Genomic DNA, 21,530 nt, shown 5'->3' with positions numbered 1-21,530 from the left:
ACAAATCAGCTTCTTGTCTGACTCTGCTTCTATTTAGCAATGTGCCAATTATCCCGACATTCAGAATGTTAGGACAAAGTCATTCTGAGCACAGATCTTGGATTCAGACCTCCCCTCCATTTAAAAAATACCCAACAAAATAAAGCCCTAGTATTTAAAACTAATCAGTCTCTTTAAATCCCTGCCAAATACCTGTTTATGCCATGAGCAAATAATTACTTTTCTACAAGGAAGAAAGTATTAATTAAGAGTATTCATCAGACTCCTATTCTCTAGGGTTTATCTGCCACAGGTGTCAGCCAGAGGTGAGAGACGGATTAGTATACAATCAAGGGCTTTCCAAGTTAAATCTCCTCCTTGTGGTTAGCTCTTAATAATGAAGTTGTCACCAAAAGAAAGAATTTAATAGTTTTAATTGGGTTTAATTACTTGGAAACTCCTGAAAAATGGACCAGCTTGGTTGTTATATAAAAGTAAAAATAATAATAAAAAAAGCAAAGATCCAAATGCTGGGCTACATGTTTGAACAGAAAGAGTCTGTGAGAATGATAATTCTTGTACTGTAACATTTTATACCTCGATCAGAACGAGACATGAACAAGGGTTTCCCATTATAGGACATGTGCATCAGTTCCAGTTCAAGTAAGTCCACGTCTTCTTGAGGAAGAGAACACGTTTATCTCTTTTACTACACTTCAGTAGCTTTGATTGCAGTTTTATCTTTTTAATAGATGCAGGCTACAGCCAGACCTAGGCCCTCAGAATTTCCAATTGAGAGAGCAGGTATTTGTGAGAAACATTGCTTTAAATAACCAAAGTAGCTCAGAATCAACCCCCATTTTCAGAAGTGACTGAAGAAACCGCACTTCAGTCTTCTTAAATAAATGATTCAACTAGAATCACTCAGCTTTTCAGGCTCTAAACCCTTTTTCCCCCAAAACGAAGACATATTGTTTTACCTGAACATTGATATATCCAGGTTTATTAGACAATCTCCCAAATTTAAATGAATAGCATCTACTGTCAGCACAGTGCAAGCTTGTGAAAGGTCCATGCTAGATGGACAGCAAAGACCATTTAATCCCTTTTCTTCAGATAGCTTTTCACAGTCACCCTTACTGTGACTTGAGAGATACTTCCAAATTATTGCTTATTATTTACTGAAGGACTAGCTTTTTACTGGCATGTATCTGTTCAGAAATGGTTGGGGACTACACCTTGGAAATGAGCAAATGGGCATGTCAGTCATTAAATCCTCACATTCAAGAGCACATGGAGGTTGAAAAGGTTCTCCTGCCACTTTAAACGAACTATGCTCAGGGACAAGCAGTAATGACTACACTAATTTACCCAGTGTCTGAACCCATGAGTTCTTAAATGGATTCTGGTCCTGTGGGAATACTGTACTTAAATACGGGTGAAAAGCTGGGCCATGATGCTTGAGAACAAATGGGAATTACTTTGATTTAGTAATGCAAAAGATTCAAAAATCTACAATTTTTTTTTTTTTTTTTTACTATACAGGGAGTGAAATTAAAACCAAATACGTCTTCATTCCTTCTCCTCAACACTGCAAAATCACTCTATTTCTCTATGTAAGCCCTTGATAACTGTGAAAAATACAGAACTCCTGGAAAACTTAATGGAAACACATCACTGTGTGCAATCCTCTGCACAACTATGTATTTTGCACATGCAATTTCCTAACACAGGTTATGTCGTTCTGTTTTTCCAACTATTCTTCCCTTAAAATCAAGTCACGATTCAGTGATACTGGAAAGTAGGGTCCCTTTGCTCATGCTTGTTTGACAACCCAGCATTGCTTCTGATACATATTTTATGTCAAAATTAATCCTTTAATACTTCCAAATACCACATGTGCACTTTGCTTAGAAAACCCTCTGCTCTCCTAAGCTCTAGTACAAGAGGTTACATCTACACAAGCTCAGAGCATCTCCCGTGCCCACCATCTAAGCTGTTGTGGATCTGGTTTTGCTGTTTCTCCTGCTGCTTCTCATCAAGAGTACAGATGATAAACACAGATGTTTGCTCCTGAAATACACATTTGAAATAATCAAATGGCTGGAATTATTTACTCCCTTCTCTCCAATAATGAACTAATAATTGATATAGCAGCATGTCTAAAGTAACAGACTTCTTTATTACCTGCAGTGACTGAGTGCTTTTTTAATTTAACTTAAAAAGGCATTAAACACAAGGTTTAGCCTCCAGTGGGTAAAAAAATCTCCAACTTCCTCAGAAAATCCTTTCCAAATTGTATTCATCTTGACTTAATCCATGATCTACTGAGTGAATTAGGCACTATTTGTTTTGAAAATCTATTTTATGGAGTTCCAAAGACTGTGTTTTCCTTAGGAAGGGCTTATTCTGCCTTTCTGACCAGGATGCCTGCTAGCAGCCCTCAGCATAGGCCTCTGCAGGTTTTTAACGTCCCAAGGTGCCCCACACATATGACTAACAAAATGTAAATAAACACAGCTGAGCCAGTAAGAAATTGGAAGGTTTTCTCATTAAAGAAATAAAATAAACAGATGTCCTTAAGCACTTTGGCTCATGTTTGTCAAAGGAATGGAAAACTCTCAGATGTCTGAACAGCAGTCGTGATATAAGGCCACATCTCAAGCGAGAGAAGAAGGAAAAAAGCGATGCCATGGCACTTAGAATTAACTAATAGTTCTCAAGGGAGGGCGCTTTTGATTTGAACCTTAGCAACTTCTACAAATAGTTTTTAACAGCCGAGCAATAAAATGGGGTTTTATTCCTTCTCAGTTTGTAAAGTAGTAAAGGACAGATTCAGCCATTAGAAGCATGAATCACCATCAGATTTGATTAAATCCCTATGGTGTTTCAATCAGATCCTGGCTTTAGGGTCCTGCAAGAGAACAAAGTGGGGAAAAAGCATAAACTACTTGAAGCATTCAATGAGAACAGGAATAAAAGAAGAAGAAAAAAAAAAAAGTCAACCCTAGGGTTTTACAGGGATCTCGAGTAGATCCAAGCAGGAACTTTTCAATGACTTCTTTTTTTTAATTGGAAATCCTAACTCACTTTAAGGAAAGCTTTTTGTAGGAATATGTAACTGCTGGTGAAACTTTTGAGCAATGAAGTTTCTTAGACCCAAAACATCATTTCTGGTGAAAACAACATAGTCCAGTTCACAGACAGCCAACATACAGCAGCTTGAAATGCTAGAAAATCATCTTTACCTCAACTGGGCCAAGCAGTGACTTTAGCTGCTCTGTCTAAAAGGTCACGAGGCCTGGCTGTTGTTGGAGGACCCTCTCCTAGTCCTTCACGTACCTGTGCCTCTGCCAGTTCCTCAGCAGAGAGGCAGAGCCCATGTTCGCACAGGCTGCGAACTTCAGTGCATGTCCTGCCTCTATCTCACTGATACCTGTCTGCTCACAACTCATCTTATGTTGCCACTGCTGAAATGCAAAGGCAGTAAAAAAATATGGCCATCATATCTACATCAACCAAACCTCTGTACCAATCAAGTGACTACAAGGCAAACTGCAAGTACCCAATGAAAGCAGCTGCAGTGGCCGCTCCAGGCAAAGCGGCCACAGGCTCTGTACCACAACCTCAGGTACAGGCTCTGGGACATGGTGTAATACAGGCAATCTAAACACCTTTCAGCAAAGGTGAACTAAAATCTGTGACATAATGTGCTTTGTTATTTTTTGCAGTATGTTTTTCTCAATTCAAGCCAATTGAAGATGCTGAACAATCTCAGAAATTGCTATACATCTTACAGGGAATTTTATAGATGGCAATTCCCAGGTATCAGCAGAAATGGTTAGAGTACTGATAAAGGTCCGATACAACTCAAGAATTTAGACTGTTCTATGTATTCAGTTCTTTAATTCAGTGCTAAAATTAATCCTTTCCATTTGGTTCCAGGATTTCAGAGTAACTTGCACATACAGATCAATTTTAACTCCAGATTTTACTTTACTCACAATTCATTTTGACACTAAAATCCCAAGGAGCGTACCAACACAGAACAAGAATTCATGCTCTAGGAACAATACAAAATACTAAGAAAAGGTATTAGCTTCACATTTACCCCTCAGCTAGGGAAAACAACACACCCAGGGCCCCCTTTTTCTTTGATACTAGTCCTCTGAAAAGCATATGAATGAATCTGCAATGTAATACTTAACATTTCTCAGGCTGAAAGAGATGTAGATTTGTTTTCTTTAATGCTCTGGCAGCACAGATTATGGAACAAGCAAATCTCAGTCAGGGCAAGGGGAACAGACTCATGATTTTCTTTTTGGCAAGGGAGTACATGCAATCTCTTTTTATTGTGTCTGAATTAATACCACCAAAAAGTCTGTCTGTTCTTTGCTTAGCTGCTTCAAAAAAATGACCAAAGCCCCTTGACTTTTACCAAACTCATGTGAAACCCCAACAGCACTGTTACGGATTTTGACTCTTTTTTCCCATTATGTTTTGTCAGTGATTTGGTGGGGAGATCCTTGCAGACACAGTAAAGACTACAGCCCACCTCCCGTTGATTGGGAGCTCTATTATACATGCCTGAAGGGATTAAAAAACCTGGGTGGACAGTACATTAAGCTATAATGATGGTCTACATCTGTTACAGTCTCTAGGCACACGGTAAATATTCCTACACCCATGCAGTGATCACAAGCCTGCAAAACAGGTTTCTAAACTCTCCTGAACATAATATCCAGGGTTAACTGCCTATGGAACTTTTTTTTTTTACCTTTTCTTGTCAGAGGGCCTCCTGCTGAGAAACCAAAGGGTGGAGAGATTTCCTTGGGTTTGACAGCTTTGCTGCCCCAATCACTTAGACCGTGACTCCGTCTGTTTGTGCAGGTATGCATCCATTCAACCATGGGCAGAAAGCAGAGGGAGATGTGAAGTTGCAGGCCACTCTGACTGCCACTATAAAGGTTATACTGAAGTGACCGTCTGGGGAAAACATTAAGAACAAATGTCTGATGACTGTGTAATCCATGGGATAGAGTAAAGAGTTTGGGCAGCAGAGGAGACAAAAAAGGAGTAACCTAGGCTGGCCTATTCATTCATGCTTCAATTTGGTGGTTTAACTTCTATCAGTGCTGTAAACAAATTATTTTCTAAACACCTGAGATGAACTGTCCATGCTCTGAGGAGCCCATACCTATGGCAAAGACCATAGAGGTTCCTCTCAGACACCAAGCAAAGAAATTTCCCATGAAATTATGTCAAAAAATATACATTGAGGCATTAATGATTAATAATATGACTACAACTGATAATCTTTTTTGTGATTTCCTCACTTTTCCCCAAATCAAGAGGTTTCTGGACAGATCCCTATTGCTGCCATCACCAAGGGGCATCAAACAGAACCATCTGAGATTTTGTAGCTAAAGAACACAGGAGTTTAGATCCAAATCTCTGAAGCTATGGTTGATGTTCCTCCTCCCCTACTCCCAGATAAATCACCCCAGAAAGAGGTGCTATTCTTCAGCTTTATAGACTTTATAGACTAATTCTTTGAGTGCCTGCACAGCAGCTCTACCAATGCAACAGACAGGATGACACTGTGACATTAATGTTGGTCAGGGGAATGGTGAAGATCATATAAACTGACACTTCTGGGGGAAGACATACAGAACCAAGACCTCCACATGTGAGATTTTATTCAAAGCATGCGCCTGTCCAGTTACAGGCATATGAATGTTTTATAATGAATTATGGACAAAACCTAAGATTTTTAGTCTTGATACTTAATTTGAAATTAACACGTCCTACATTTTTCGAGTAAGAGATTCTGAAACTCTATCAACCTCTTGCTCACTGCTTCACTTGTACTCGATACTTCAGCTCAATTAAACATTTTTGAATTGTGTGACTATTTAATGGTTCCCAGGACAGCCTGTCTGAGTGTGCTGTATTTCCCTCTTGGTTTAAGGTCTGTTCCAAGGCCCACCAAAGCCTCTGGTTGTCTTTGGATCAAGCTGTTAGCCTATAATACTTTTATAACACAACCATTTCCCTTATAGGAAAGCCCTGAGGAATTTAATGCTGATGAAACAAATGAAGAACTACCAAAAAAAAACCAAAAATCCTTCTAGAGAAGTTTCTCAAAGAGCCTCTTGTAACTTCATAGAAAAGGTGATTAATTACTTAAAAAAAAAAAAATAATCCTGTTTGTATCATTCTTTACATTTGTATAAAGGAAATGGTTCTCATGGCTGACAGAAACAGCTTATGGAGACTGCTTTTGATAAATCCTTTCTGGCTCCACTCCCTGACCTCACTTCATCCTCACGCCAGCTCCTCTAGGGATAGCAGCTTCTGCCTTTGTGGCAGCACATCAGTGAGCTCACAGGTACTGCAGTGGCAAGTACACTTCCATGGGTCCATCACACCCTTGGTCCACCACCTCCTGTCCCCACGCAGCAGATCCCAACTGTGTACCCTCTAAACTTGTGCAGGAGGCAGCAGATGAAGATATCTGCTTCAGAGGTTTTATGCTAGGACAAAGTCAGCCCATTAAGGGAATTCTCCATATGTATACTGCAGCCACTACCCAATGCAAAGCATGATCACATAGCAGATCTACACAGCATAAGTTTATGTTTCCTGATCCTGCCTAATTCTTTCTGTTTTTTGCAGGCAGAAGGTTTGAGCTTACACAAGTATACCTCCTTCATTACGTCCTGGGAAAAGTAACTGCTTCAATTACCTTGTACAACATGGGTCTGAATAAATCCCTGCTTGGAAACACATGCTTGGTTTTCAGAGGGTGCTGTTAGAAGTGTTAGCAGCATTCCAAGTGCTGCAGTAGACTTCCACACCACAAACACCATTTTATATCCTTTACAACTGTGCACATCTAACAGCGAACAATAAATCTATCTTACTAATTACACATTCAGCTTGTTATAACAATCGTAAAACAAGTACAGCTGGTAAATCCATGAAATGATGTCAAATCATATTTCTGCTTTCTACAGAGATGCTGGGTTATTTTCCAGTCTCCCGATGAAGCTGACTGTTCAAAACCATGTGTGGAAACAGCTGCCAACTAGGTCATCCACCTTTAATTAGGTAATGATATTGTCTTTTTTTCTACCCATTTAGAAGTGTTTGACATTCTGTAATTCAAAGTGACTTAAGTGTTTATCATAAAAAGCTGCCTTAAGAAGAAATTGAAGCACCTGGTACTAAATCCAAGAGCCAGCATTTTCTCTGTAGCAGCCAAGTTCAGTCTGTTCAGCCACAGTTACCTCAAAAAAAAAAAAAAAAAGGAATTGCCTGCATTTCAAAGGTGGTATCTAAAGTATTGATCGCTAAAGATAGGTTCCTAAATCCCCTTAAAATTGTGAGCTTCAGTAAGGAAGCAGAGCCAGTATTCTTCATGGCAGACTAGACTGACAAACACAAAATCTCTCTTACAAAGTTGTCTGAAATTCATACGAAAGCACTGGTCTAATAAAAAATGTGTTACCTCATTCAAATGAGAGTTAATGCTGTCTGGCTGCTAGATAGGCTCTTTCTTGCAGAAGACAGACATTGAAAGAACATCCTCATGTCCCACCTAGCAGCAGCTGAACAATACAAGCCTTTGAAAAACAAGGGGCTACTTGCAACATGAAAGGGAGGTAAATTAAATTTTCACATGTTAGAAGGAAATACCACAGGACATATTTATACAAATATGTCTGAATAAAATCAGCAGCATCTGCTTGCAAAGCTGTCTCATTAGCTGCCCCCACAGTTCCCGACACAATTTGGCTGGACAAGCAGTAATGCTAAAAGAATTAAATTTTACCTTCCCATATCTGGATGCAAAGGTTCCCGTGAGTAAGGAGTGAAAAATAATTATCGTCTCATCCAAATCCCACACAAACACACGCTGTGATGACAGATGGGGTGGAAAAAAGAAATATAGTTACATATTAAGCAACTGCAAGAATTTGTTCAGTCAGGAAATATGTCCTGTTGGAATAGAGCTTTTTATGATCACAAACTTATTTGGAGCACTGACTGTAGATGCTTTGTGAAAGCAGGCAAAATGAAACATGGGGAATTTTGGAACTCTGTGTGTGCTGGTCATCCTGAGCGTCTGCTCTGCTAACAACTACTGAAATCCCCTGTTGCATATCAAGTCAGGGGAACAAACCAGCAGACTTCTAAAAAGCCCAAAGGAAAAAAACAAAGAACATCTGAAGAACAGCTTGAGATGCTGATAATATAGACATTGAGGAATTATTTTGACTACCGATGTCTGTACGCTCCAGTTGTATTACTCATTTTATTCTGGTTCTCACTACTCACTAGTCTGATGATGGGATTTGCTAATAGATGCAACTGATTATTTTTGCCGGCTTTACTAAGGGAATGTAAATTAAAGTTATTACCTCAATCTCACTGTCAGCAGTAGGGGAAGGATCGTTGCTTCTTTTTGACCGGGCTCGTACCTTGCCATCCGACCCTCTGTGATGTCTGTCTGTTTCTATATCTTTTGCTTGTGTTGTTGAATATTCCCCTATTATAAGAAAAAAAAAAATCCATTGTAAACTTAAACTCTGCACTGTATCATTATGATTAGAGCATGAAAACTCTTAATGGAGATCACCTGAAGCATTTTGAAAACACCATCAGAAAATCTTACTCATTTCATGTCAATAGCTGACATTTTTAGAGAAATAACTTTAAACTCCTAAGATTTGCTAAAACAATTTCAAAAGTCACCAAGACTGTATGAATAAATTTTTAAAATGGATGTGTCACTTCAAAAACTGTATCATATTTTTCATTGAAAAAAATAGCTTTTTGAATTTTACTCCCCCCAAAATTAGAAAGCAATGGAAAAGGACACCAAAACCTTCTAAAACTCAACTTCTAAAAAAATATTGGTTTTAATTTTAAATTTGATGAATGTTTATGATTAAAAATACACTTTCAACATGAACTTTTGTTTAAAAATATAGAACTAGCCTCTTTAGACATATTCCGTTTCACAGAGGATAGCATTTGAGAAAAGACAGTCAGAGGTGAATTTCCCTTGTATAAAGTATCTGTTTTGATTGGCTTGAGTTTCACAAACCTGTCCGGATTTCACTTACCTTACATTACAAATCCTTTTCCAACATATTTTTCTTTTCACCTTGCTAAGTTGTGGCCTCTCCAGCTTCCTGGAATAATCATATTCTTCTTCAGAGAAGCTTAGATTGTGCCTAACAAACCTTTCTGAAATCACCCTTTCTCAAAAAGGCTGAGATAAGATCTAAGGAACAGAAAATCCTTCAACTGCTTTTAGAGCAATTTGCGATCACTTCTTTTTAAAAAACAATATTAGTTTATTTTTCTTTTAGAGCAACCACAGATGTTCAGATTTGTTTCATAAGTCAGCAGACCTACAATGGGCGTAGACTGTGATCATCCACAAATTATGTGGTGTTTTATATAAATGTTATTGCATGCCAATAAAAACTTTAGTAGGCAAGTGATATGCAAAGATTGTACTTGAACAGCACATTGAGGATCATAATCTGTCAGTAATTCCATAAGCCATTTAAGCTTTGAGAGTTTAAAAATTAAGCACTCAAAGAGAAGCCACAAATTTTGAAACCTTTATGTGTGGAATTCATCTTGAACTTCCAACTCAGACAAACAATTTGTGCTGATTTTTTGAAGGGGGACTTTCTCTTGTTGTACTTACTTATTTATGAAAGCATTTATTACATGTTGTTGTAAGAGGGGAATATAAACCACAACACAGACAAAAGCTAAAAAATCATCAGACAATCAGGAAACTGTTTTTTTTTCTGAGCACTGCTGTTTGCTTTTAACTCTGTGCTACCTTCATTAGCCCTCAGACCTGATCTGGGTTCTGTATGCAATAGTTTTATCTTTCTATACTACCTTTAGAAGAGATCAAACCTCATAAACTCATGAAAATGACACAGGATGGTTTTACAGAGCGTGGATGTTCTAATCTTTCCAAACCCCTGAGTTGCACTATGTAAGCAGAACTCTTAAATGCTGGAAAATCTGATTTATCCATGTAAAAATATGCATTTTAGTACATTCTAATGACAAGGTTACAGTGTTTATGTCTACAGGTGACTGAGACTGACAAACTGAAAACAGAAGAGATGCACCTACCAGACAGCAATTCTGTGCTCTGACTGGTAATATTGTGGGAAGACTCCTGGAGAGAGTAAGTGGAGGCTGGGATGGCTGAGGGGCTGATGCTGTTCGCAGACACATACGGAGAGTTGTAGGAGGAGCTGTAATACTGTGAGTACTGGCTTTGAGGAAAGCTTGGATATGATGAATATTCCTTTGAGGAAAAAAGAAACATCTGACATCAGTGTATCTGGATTTATCTTGTAAATGAGTAAGACACCACAAAGGCAGTGTTATCTACACATGCAGCAGGAATATTTCCATAAAGAACCATGTCTCATTACATTTCTGCTTCTCCCAAATATACTGCTGGCTTATTATGATCAACATCTAATCTGCTTTTAATCTAATCAATCAACAACTAATCTGCTTTTTCTGTAGGATTTTAGTTATCAGTGCTGACACATTTTGTGTAAGAGTTCAACAATTTTATGCAAGAGTAAAGTAGTGCAGCTTTTTGAAAAGAACCATGATGGAACACACGTTCTCTGTAAGTAACAGAACACCTAAGAAATCAGAAGAACAGAATGAATAACTGGGTAAGAGAAGGAGCAAAACTGTCTGCATTTTCCTATGATCAGCAATATTTCTTGATCAGACATTAGAATAGGTTACAAAAATGAAGAAAAAAAAAAAAGTAGCAACTGTTTTGCAGCAATGTTCACAGTTGAGATTGTCCAACTATCTCAGCAATAACTAAATGCCTGAATGGTCTTTCCTACCTAAAGAAAAATAACTAAAACTACAAGGTGGAAGTGACCTTGAGGAGCTGAGGTATCACAGATCCCTCTGGCTTTATTTTAAGCCTCTCAAACAAACTTTATTCCATCCTCATAGAGATTATTTTGTTTTGTTTTATTTGTGAGAAAAATAACTTAGAAAACTTCTCACTGGACAATTAAAACATAAAATGTTTTACTTGTTTGGTTTTAACTGCAACTCCTGCTCTTGTCCACCTATTTGCTTTTTTAGATAGAGAACTGTGCTCGTTCTCTAGGGATTGTCTTTCAGCAAAAGGTTTTTACTTCCTTAAAAATGCTAACTAGTCTCTGGTATTAAATAAAACTAAATAATAAATAGTCTTTAGAAAGACTAAAAGCACTTTCCTCCTTAACAGCTTACATCTTTGTCTGTGACAGCTATTTCATTAACTTTCAGTCACCAGGGAGCTCTCAAGAATAAAGACTCAAGCTGTCATAAGAGCGATTAAACTGAAAAAGAGAGAATTTCATTGTTTTATCTTAAGGAACATAACAAAACAATGAAAAAAACCCCTATTATCTTTCCCCTTTTTAGGTAACCTCCATACTTCAATCACATGCACTTCTATCAGCAGATGCTGATGTTTTTAGCCAAAACTGAAGTAATAAAGAACTTGCCCACTGTTGTCATTAAAAATACAAGTCAACCATCACCTTCCAAAAAAGGAATAGAAATTACTGGCAACCAAAACACATTTTCTTGGATGGTGTACTCATTTGTTTGGTCCAATCAAAACCGGCCATTTGCTACTGAAAAACATCTGTCGTGTATATATGCATGCTGTTTATTTATACACACACATTTATCAAGGTATCTGAAGCATGAAGCCCATAGACAGGTGTATTCTCAAAGAAGGAAGCACACAGACAGCTCAGATGGCTCAATATTCATCAGGGCCTGCCAACACTCTTTCAAATTGTTCATATTTATTACTCAGTGCCAAGACAGCAGACAACAGGATCCTGGAAGCAAAACTCTCTACAGAGGATGGAAAACATATCTGAAAGTTGTAAGATGGCAGAGGAATGATGAAACTTCTGGCACTGCTACAGCAGCATGGCAGAGATTGCCAGGGCATCCTCCTCCTGCAGGGACTGAACTCTGTGTACAGATACACATCTTAAAATTAATTAAGGTATCTAGAAGTCCTGGACAGGCCAGAGGAGTAGAGCAGAATGGCGTTCAGCAGAATGCAGGGCAATGCCTTCCTTAAATATACGTAAACACCAGAATAATCTTTGTGATCTACCAATATTCCAGGTGTTTAAAATAAGTGCCAAGGTTGCCAATACTAAATGCTGAACCATACCTGGTGCACAGCACTGAATCCTGCAGAATTTGTCAGGCCATTAGCTCCCTGGTAAATCCCTGTTGTGCCTAAGGGAAAGAAAATCATGGTCATAAAACACACCAGCAATCAAAATAACAGGATATATTAATACAAATAATTTCCAACAGGAAGTAAAGTACTGGCTCAGTAGAAGAAAGTATATCACAAATCTTAACAATTGCAGGCTATAAAGACTTCGGGCTATTACTGAAGTCTGCTAACTGAAAGGCATTCAAAGACAACCATTACATACACTAAACCAAACACAAAACTAGGAAACAAAGCTGGAAAACAAAGATTCAACCCAAATTTAAAATTTATTTACTTCTTTGTCAAATAAGTAATGGAAGAGTATTTTTTATCATCTTCTGCAGGAAACTCCGTCAGAGTATGTACAGAACCACACGCACACTCTCTGATTCCAGGTATGTCCTTAAATCTGTCCTTACATCCTGGTGTTGATAGCCCAAATGTAAGAACAATACTGGTGGGACAGGAAGGAGAAAAACTATTGCTTCATCCTGGAACATCAGGAAGAGAAAGGATGAGCATGTGAGTTTTACATAGTTCTGTTCCAAATGAAGCAGCTTATGTCCAGCCTGGCCTCCTGAGCTGGATGACAGATTAACACAAAAATTTTATTGGTGGAGAAGTTAAGGTTCAGAGAAGGTCTACAGGTACAGTCCTCCTTTACTTCCCATCAGGAAAACAGTAGGAGAGCTGCAAGCTTCCCATCCCCTGGATACTGCACCCCTGGCAAGTTCTAGCCTTGATTTAACTTCAGTCTCTGCCGCTTTCTATTTCAAAATTTTCCATTTCACATGGGTAGGGAACTTCCTCTGGAGTTTGTGTGGTTTGATGAGAATTTATACCAAAAGTCTTCTTCCAGCGTTTTGCAACAGTGCTTGCTCCAAAGGCTGGCTGTTCATACACAGGAGGCAAAAACTGGACTATGTCATATATGCAGTTCTGGTGTCAAAGGACATGGAACTGTTGGAACAAGTCCAGAGGAGGCCACAAGGATGATCAGGGGCTGGAGCACCTCCCGTATGAAGATAGGCTGAGAAAGTTGGGGCTGTTCAGCCTGGAGAAGAGAAGGCTGCGTGGAGACCTCATAGCAGCCTTCCAGTACCTGAAGGGGGCCTATAGGGATGCTGGGGAGGGACTCTTTGTCAGGGACTGTAGTGACAGGACAAGGGGTAACGGGTTAAAACTTAAACAGGGGAAGTTTAGATTGGACATAAGGAGGAAATTCTTTCCTGTTAGGGTGGTGAGGCACTGGAATGGGTTGCCCAGGGAGGTTGTGAGTGCTCCAACCCTGACAGTGCTCAAGGCCAGGTTGGATGAAGCCTTGGGTGGGATGGTTTAGTGTGAGGTGTCCCTGCCCATGGCAGGGGGGTTGGAACTAGATGATCTTGAGGTCCTTTCCAACCTATTCTATGATTCTATATTCTACCATAATGGAAAGCAACGTACTCCAAAGAGCACTCAGCCCCACTACTTCTGCAGTAAAAGAGGTATGATTTTGGTGCTGCGTGGCCACTGTGGTCTCTCATCTGAGCTTCATTCTGTCACCTCGATGTACCTTAAGAACAAGATCTAATCAGGCACTCAGCTTTTTTTTTTCTTATCTGGTTTCTTATCATATGAATGACTTTGAGCAGTGCTGGTTTAACCATATGACACTCTGCATGTCTTCGCGTGGCAACCTTTCTCCCAAAATGCACTTGCTTGTTTTTATTTTAAGACGCCAGCTTAGCTAGGGAAGGGACAGCTGAACAAACTCCACTCTGCCAAGTGCAGCTACAAAGCACATGCCCCAAGAAATAAATCTCAAGCCAAAAAGAAGTAAGAGGGAGGACTCTGCCCTCCAGAATTAACTGGCTGCTACATGTGGTCCTTAAAAAGAAAAGGGCAGAGAGGGGGAAAAGAGGGTGCAGGGGACTGACAGGCACTTGGGGGTCTGGGTCTCCCAAGTCCCCTGCACATGCTGGGCAAGTGGGTTCAGGTGATGTATCATCCTTTGGAGGCAGTTCTGGGTGGATCAGTATCCAATCCCTCCTCCTCCGCACAATCCGTATGGGGAGACTGGCCAGAGCAGCATCCCAAAGACAGCCATGCATTCAGCTATTGGCACTTCCCCACCTCCCATCCACACTAGGCTTTGATTTCTGCAGTTTTTCAAGATGTCACGAGTATGTGGCAGGATGAATATATTCCTGTGGTAACTAAGCACTTCTCACCACTGTGAAGAGGAGTAATAGAGCCCCTGTGCTTACAGGCGAAAACAACTTTCACAGAACACAGAACAGCTCTTGTACACCAGATCTCAAAAGAATACAGGGGGGAATTTTTGATCTAACTGTCATTTACAAACAATCCATCATCTTTTATTAAAGCTGTCAAGAGGGGGATGAGTTACCTCGAGGGACCCACGCTTTATGTGCAAATTGTGATGAGAACAAGTTTATTGCTGTGCTACCTGCACGATACCACAGGCTCCTGTTTTCCAAACAATCAGAGAGAAGTACAAAAAGGAGAAATCTGCACAACTGATGTGAACTTAGTGTGAACTGTGCACCAGCCATGAAGAGCAAGTGTGTCCATGCACAAACAGGGCAGGAATGTGAGCAGGGAGGAGGGTAGAAACAGAAGGGTTGAGGTGATGAGGAACAACTCATGCTCCATAGCTTCCCACAGTCCACTGTGACTAGACCTTAAGTAGTGGATTTTACACTGGTTTTAGAGAATATATTTTTACCATTTTAGCTGGGCTAAACTGAGATCAAACACAACTGCTCTTCATGAGCAGAGAAAGAGGCCAGCTTCTTACAGTTTCTTTGAGCAGCAAGCAGCCTTGTAGAATTCAGCAGTTCAGAACACGTATCAGAACCTACCGCAAATGCTTTTCCTCCCTAAGTTGTTGGTAACAAATAAACATTTACTGTGAAGTGGTGAGGTGCTGGTACAGGGTGCTAAGAGAAGCTGTGGCTGCCCCATCCCTGGCAGTGTTCAAGGCCAGGTTGGACACAGGGGCTTGGAGCAGCCTGGTCTAGTGGCAGATGTCCCTGCCTGTGGCAGGGAACTAGATGAGCTTTAAGGTCCCTTCTATCCCAAGCCACTCTATGATTCTATGATTTCAACAATAGAAGTTATTCTTCCTAGTGCAATTTCGGTTTTGCATCAGTAAATTTGACACTTAAACACTATAAAATTACCAACAGACCTTGCATTCTGGCATTATCAATTTAGCCCTATCCCCATGTAACCATTTTTTTCTTGTGCTTTCCCCGGTCATAGGATCATAGAATAGTTAGGGTTGGAAAGGACCTTAAGATCATCAAGTTCCAGCCCCCCTGCCATGGGCAGGGACACCTCACACTAAACCATGTCACCCAAGGCTCTGTCCAACCTGGTCATAGCACTTCTTGTAATATTCAGAGGTAGACTGAAATGACATTAGAAAGCAGTGCTTATGCAGAATGAGGCACTCCTAGGAAACCTCCTGGTAAGGAATGTACATGAATGCCTGGCCCCCTCCCATTTCTGAGTGGGTACTGCACATTTCTACAGGACTTTTGCTTTCATATATATTGGCTTCTTCCCCTGACCTCTGAGGACAGCACACTATCTCAAACTACAGCTGATTTTACATTTGCAATACTGTAGATCTGCAAGCAAGCGATTTGTTTCTATCTTGCTAGCTCAACATCAAGTAACTGCATTCAAACTTCTACTTGCAAATCAGAAACAAGCCGAGGATCTCTCCCTTTGGATCTTCTCCATCTGGAATATGGTTCACATCTGTGTTCAATCAAACTAGTTGCTAAATGTCACAATGCCTTCATTCACAGGTAGCTTAAAGAACATTTAGCTGGTAATAAAACAATCTGGACTCTAGAGTAGAATACCTCTTCAGATGTACGGTACTGTAAATGTTCCTGTAAAGTATGTATATCACAAACACACTTGCATGAAAAGACACCGCATAAAAGGCATGCATATGCTGCACATATTCAGTGCCATGACTTTTCCTTGATAAGTAGATGTGGCCCTTCTCTGTATGGATGTCCAAGGGCAACACGTATAGAGAAACTCTGTGAGCTGATTGATGGTATATTCTTGTTCTCACAGATGGATTTCATTTGCTATTTTCCCCTCATTCCCTTTTTAATTCAAGTATTTTAAAAATCTATGCCACAGTCAATGATAATTTCAATGCTGTGTGATCTGGACTGTGCTCCTGCAAAAACTTTCATGCCAGCTTTTCCTTCTTCTCAGTTTCTCCCTCTCTGTCTTTTCAGTCACTGCAACAACAGGCTACATTTCTTCCCCCTCTTCCCAGCTAACAGCACATAAAAAACCTAAGGAAATATTTACAGTTATGTTCAGTATCTTCAGAACCAAGCTCTGGCACTGCTAAAAAAAGGGCATTGGTGTCTTAGGGAGTTACAATTACAGTGATGGGATGGGTCTGTGGTATAGTTCAGATCAATATCAGAGGAAGCTTTGAAAACTTTGAAAATCAGGTTTGTCTCCTTGAATTTTATGGGTTGAGGTGCCCCAACATCAGGGAGGAGGAGTTCTCCAAGTCTCCTGTACTGCTCAAAAGAGAGTAAGTTGCTATATTTGGTTTGAACATCCAGTATTCACCAAAATACTCAACAATCAGAGGAGGAGATAGCCAGGTTTCACATGGGTGAACAGCAGGGCATTTATCACAGCTCACAATTGCCAGCAGCAACTGGGAGTCCATGAACACTTATGGACTGAGATGAGGGCATTCAGAGGGTGGCTACCATGGGCACTTCTGAATAGACTTGACGTAGAACAATGAAGCTTAGATCCAAGCGTTTCCTCTAACTTGTAGATGAAACACATTCACAGTGGTTCCAGGGAAGAGTTCTCTCAAAGGATTATTTGATCACTTAGCACTAATAAAATAAATGCCTACAGGGTTCAGCTGAACTGCATGGTATTTTACAAGCTTGCATATAATGGCTTGTGTATTCTTATATTAGCAAGCCGTTTTCCTACAGAAAACAATGTTGACTGTGAGTGATGCAAGGAAAGGCCTTAGTTTAACTCCCAGAAGAGTGTGCATTACTCTATGCTACAAAGAACATCTGGCTGAAGACTTGCGTGTTGTTCAGAAAGGCTCTTTGCAGTGCTTTAGCTCTTTGACAAGCTAATGTTTCCTGCAGTAAATATTGCCTTCTCCAAGCTGCTACTTTTTTAGTGAGAGGTTAAGCACTCATCAAAATTACCTCCCACCAGCTATACTCCAGTGCCTTGTAAGGTTCCAAATCCTACAACATCTGCCTGCATTTACTGGGCAAGAAAACTCATAAAATGTTGCATAGCTGTCAGCTGTGCAGGTATTTCAGGACTATCTGACCTGTGAAAGGAGAAGAAAAACTCAACCCATATGTATTTTGCAGCATATTGCTCAACTGTTTGCCATTAGGCATAATGAACCCTTCCCCAAAACCAGTCTTGTATTTCTGTCTGGAAGGGCTCAGACACTGCAGGGAAGAGCACACTGTATTAACCTAGATGAAAAGTATGCTTCTACAATGTTACAGCACTTGATATCAGCAGTGTCTATTAAAAGACATTGCTCCCAGAAACATATGATCACCTTCTGCAGATAATACCCTCAGATATGCAGCCCATTTAACCAGTCATTGTGTCCACTGGTCTCCCACTAGTGGGACCCCATTCAGCCCTGCTGGCCTGACCAGGTGTTTGAGGGCACTGTGATATAAAACACATTTCATGGCACAGTTTTTCTGAGTCCAGGCTGTTCCCCTGCTGCCTGCTTCTGGGAGTACTCAACCAGCAGAGCCTCAAAAGCCTTTAATAAGTGATGACCGGAGCAGTTTTAAGGACCTGGCTTTTACCATCCTTTTGAGCCTGCTCACCTGAGCTGCTCAATCCAGCTCAGCAATGGCGCTGAAAGTGCTGGAATGGTTTATATTTATTCTCAGGGTTTGAAACATGGGAAAGCAATTAAATTTTACTATATTTTTGAGATAGTGTTTCTTTTAACCACTACTTTCCTGTTAGGGTGGTGAGGCACTGGAATCGTTTGCCCAGGGAGGTTGTGAGTGCTCCATCCCTGGCAGTGTTCAAGGCCAGGTTGGATGAAGCCTTGTGTGGGATGGTTTAGTGTGAGGTGTCCCTGCCCATGGCAGGGGGTTGGAACTGGATGATCTTGAGGTCCTTTCCAACCCTAACTATTCTATGATTCTATGATTCTATGCTGCAGCTATAGAAAGAAATCACACTGGATTCTCTTCAAAAACCAATCACAAGGAATGTTTTGGACCTGAATGTGAACATCCTTACGACAATGACGTACATTGTCTCTGCGCAATCCCTTGTTGAAAAATCAACCAGAAAACCTAACTTTATTTGGGTGACTCCACAGACACCAAAGATTAAAGGTTCCTCCAGCTGCAGTTTCATGCTGAACACAATCCTCCACTGACAGATCATAAGACATGATAAAGGAAAGCTGGATTTGCCACCTCCTGTGCTCTTTAGTGGCTACAGAATTCCAGTTCCCAGGTCAGCATTAAAATCTAAGTAGCCTTATAACATCTATTGTCATGCAATTGGGGATAAAAATATGGCCAGTGAGCACAGCTACATGTTTAGCAATTCCCTTCCCCTTGATCAGGGTGAACTTCTGAATACTCTGATGAGCACAGACAGAGCAGAAGTTACAGATCACTTGTCAGCCCATCTCTCTATTACAAAACCACATTTGCTCCCCCAACTTCAGGACCATCCACCCTGATGCCTATTCCTTCCACTAGCATATCCTCTTCCCAAGTCCCCCCTTGTTTAACAATAACCAAAGAATGAGTTCTGATTGGAACATCATAGAAGCAGTAAATGGCAGAAGGTAGAGCAGGGCTTTCCCTTGGGTTGCAGTAGCACTGATCCTTGCAGCATACAGTGCATTGCTGTCAACACCTTTGCCTCTCCCCTTGACTTCCTCCTCCTGTAAGACAGCTCATTCTAAAACAAAGTAAATGTAGCATGGTCAGCCCCTGGTGTTTAAAAAATCTTTGAAAGGGAGACTGGCTGTTATTCTTATGAACCTTGTATTTACACTGTAAAAAGTGAGGTCTGACCCCTCCTGAAGAGAGGCCTTTCCCTGCTGAACTTGCCACAGAGTGGAGCACAGCTTTACTGCCATACTTTTAAAACTGCAAGTAATGCAAACCAGCTGTAAAGCAGAAGCTTCAGAAAGAAACAACCCGTTTTCTACTGAGTTTTAAATTTTATGAATCTAAGGCATCTGAGTGACAGTTTGCTGAGGACATGCTCTCGCTCTCCTTTACCTTCTGGGACTTCAAATGGATTCACTATCTGTATGCCGAAGTGTGATCCACACTTCTCAAGTGTAGATTCTCACATGTTTCATCACTAGGTACTCAAAGAATTAAGCTTAAAATCAAACATGCCACTTCCTTTGCAAAATTCATGCATGCAGAGCTAACCATTCATGTGCCAAATAGATATTTATGGCCTCATATTAACTACGTAACACACAAACTGGCACACAATTGCCATCAAAATTCAGGCATCACTTGGAAACAATAATTGTCCAGATTATCTAGATATCAACAAGAACCAAAATGTTTCCAGCGTAAGAAAACATTTCAATTGATTAAATATTCAGATTTTACTTGGTCTTAGGCCAAGAGAACAATTCATAAGCAATTAATTCCACAAATATAAGCAATATAATTAGCCCACTTCAAATCAGTGTTGCACAAAATAAATGCTTCTTTTTGTTCATTCATTATTTGACAGCTGATCAGAATGGACTCTACAAAGAAAAAAAATGCTCAGCAGTAGCAAAGAATTTCAGTGTGTAGGTCTTTGGCCCCAAATTTCTGTCTGTACTGAACTCAATACTGCTTTGCAATTCCTTGGCAAAGGAAAGTTATCCCAGTTACATAACTAAATTTTCCTTTGTAATGTAAAAAGTATTTTGCGGGTAGATAGATTTGGATATTAAAAAATTATAAATAAAAGCAGTCAAATCTTTCCCTGCCCAACGACAGTATCCACTGTGGTCTTTGGCCACAACTTTAACTGTTGTGCAACTTCATAGTTTCATACCAGCTGTCATTTTAGCAATAATAACTGAAGAGCAAGGCATTGTCTAGGAATTAATGACAAGCTCAGAAGAGATGGCCTGATGTGCAATAAAGGGGTAACACATGCTCATGCAACCACAGGAAATGCTCTATAAGCTGGCTGCTCTATTGCTCTCTCTGCATAGCTCATGGTTTTCTATGTTAGCTAACATGCTGGCAGGGTTTTCTCTTTGTATTTTACATAGCTCGCTAAATGTTAAGTTTCTTATATTCCAAAGAATTCTCCCCGACCCTCAGCAACTACAGTATCCTTAACTACCAGATTTCAGTCTATTTGAATGTTGCTCTGACAATATACTATCATATCCGCTGTTACATGGCAATTAAAATCATTAATTCAATCTACCATTGTGATATAGGGATTTTTTTATGAGCTACGGAACTCACCAATCTCATCTTTTGTATTTATACGTGTGTGTGACATATTGCACTAGATATTTGGCTTGTAAACCCTTCCACATTTTATTTATTCTCATGCTAGGGAAACATGAAAATAGATTTCCCCTTCTGGCTCTCTGTAAAATATTGGTTTTTCTTTACCACTTAATCGCTAAAAGAATGTTCTATCCTCATTCTTGCTTTTTAGTGGATTCTATTCTTGCTCAAGAACCAGTTGATAATTGGAGTTAAAGATGAAAAAGCTAAATGCTACCACATCACACCTGCCTCATCTGTGTTTGTATTGAAAATGAACTGACTTTAGAGAGAGCAAAATTTGTCTTCTGAAGTACCATTTTACTGACAACAGCCATCACAGAGGGGAGGCTACAGCCTGACACAAGTATCCTAGACACAGCATTGGTACCAAAAAAACAAGAGGAAACAAACTATACTGGCACTTACTGAAGGAGAACATTTGTCCTAGAGCCCTGTAAGACTAAGTATTTGTCACCCAAGAGATCATTTATTCCTTGGTGAACAGTGTTAACACACATACAACGGGTGCCTATTTGCTAGTGGGACCATATAACTCAGTTATAAGGAGGAATCACACAGGCTACACAACCTGCTCAGCTCAGGAATCACAGGCTGGCCACTTGCCCACTTGCAGATGACTTCACTATGTTGCTCTGGGAGCT

The 21,530-nt window shown here is 40.1% G+C and overlaps 1 protein-coding gene across 7 annotated transcripts in view; it reads right to left on the bottom strand.

Moving 5' to 3' along the window:
* Nucleotides 1–21,530, bottom strand: part of EYA2 (EYA transcriptional coactivator and phosphatase 2) — an 88,833-nt gene that overhangs the window by 18,498 nt on the left and 48,805 nt on the right. For 6 of the 7 annotated variants that reach the window (XM_065691606.1, XM_065691604.1, XM_065691602.1 and 3 more), the window contains 4 exons: nt 12,251–12,318; nt 10,156–10,333; nt 8,406–8,533; nt 7,817–7,900 (listed from right to left, as the gene is read on the bottom strand). In XM_065691606.1, coding sequence (XP_065547678.1) covers nt 7,817–7,900; nt 8,406–8,533; nt 10,156–10,333; nt 12,251–12,318 — 458 coding nt within the window. The remainder of the gene's footprint in view (nt 1–7,816; nt 7,901–8,405; nt 8,534–10,155; nt 10,334–12,250; nt 12,319–21,530) is intronic. The other variant, XM_065691603.1, reaches the window with a different exon arrangement.

This window comes from Lathamus discolor, chromosome 11 (assembly GCF_037157495.1).
Source record: "Lathamus discolor isolate bLatDis1 chromosome 11, bLatDis1.hap1, whole genome shotgun sequence".
Lineage (NCBI taxonomy): Eukaryota > Metazoa > Chordata > Aves > Psittaciformes > Psittacidae > Lathamus > Lathamus discolor.
Note: the sequence above shows the minus strand (reverse complement) of the source record. Positions and strands in the feature narration are given on the sequence as shown.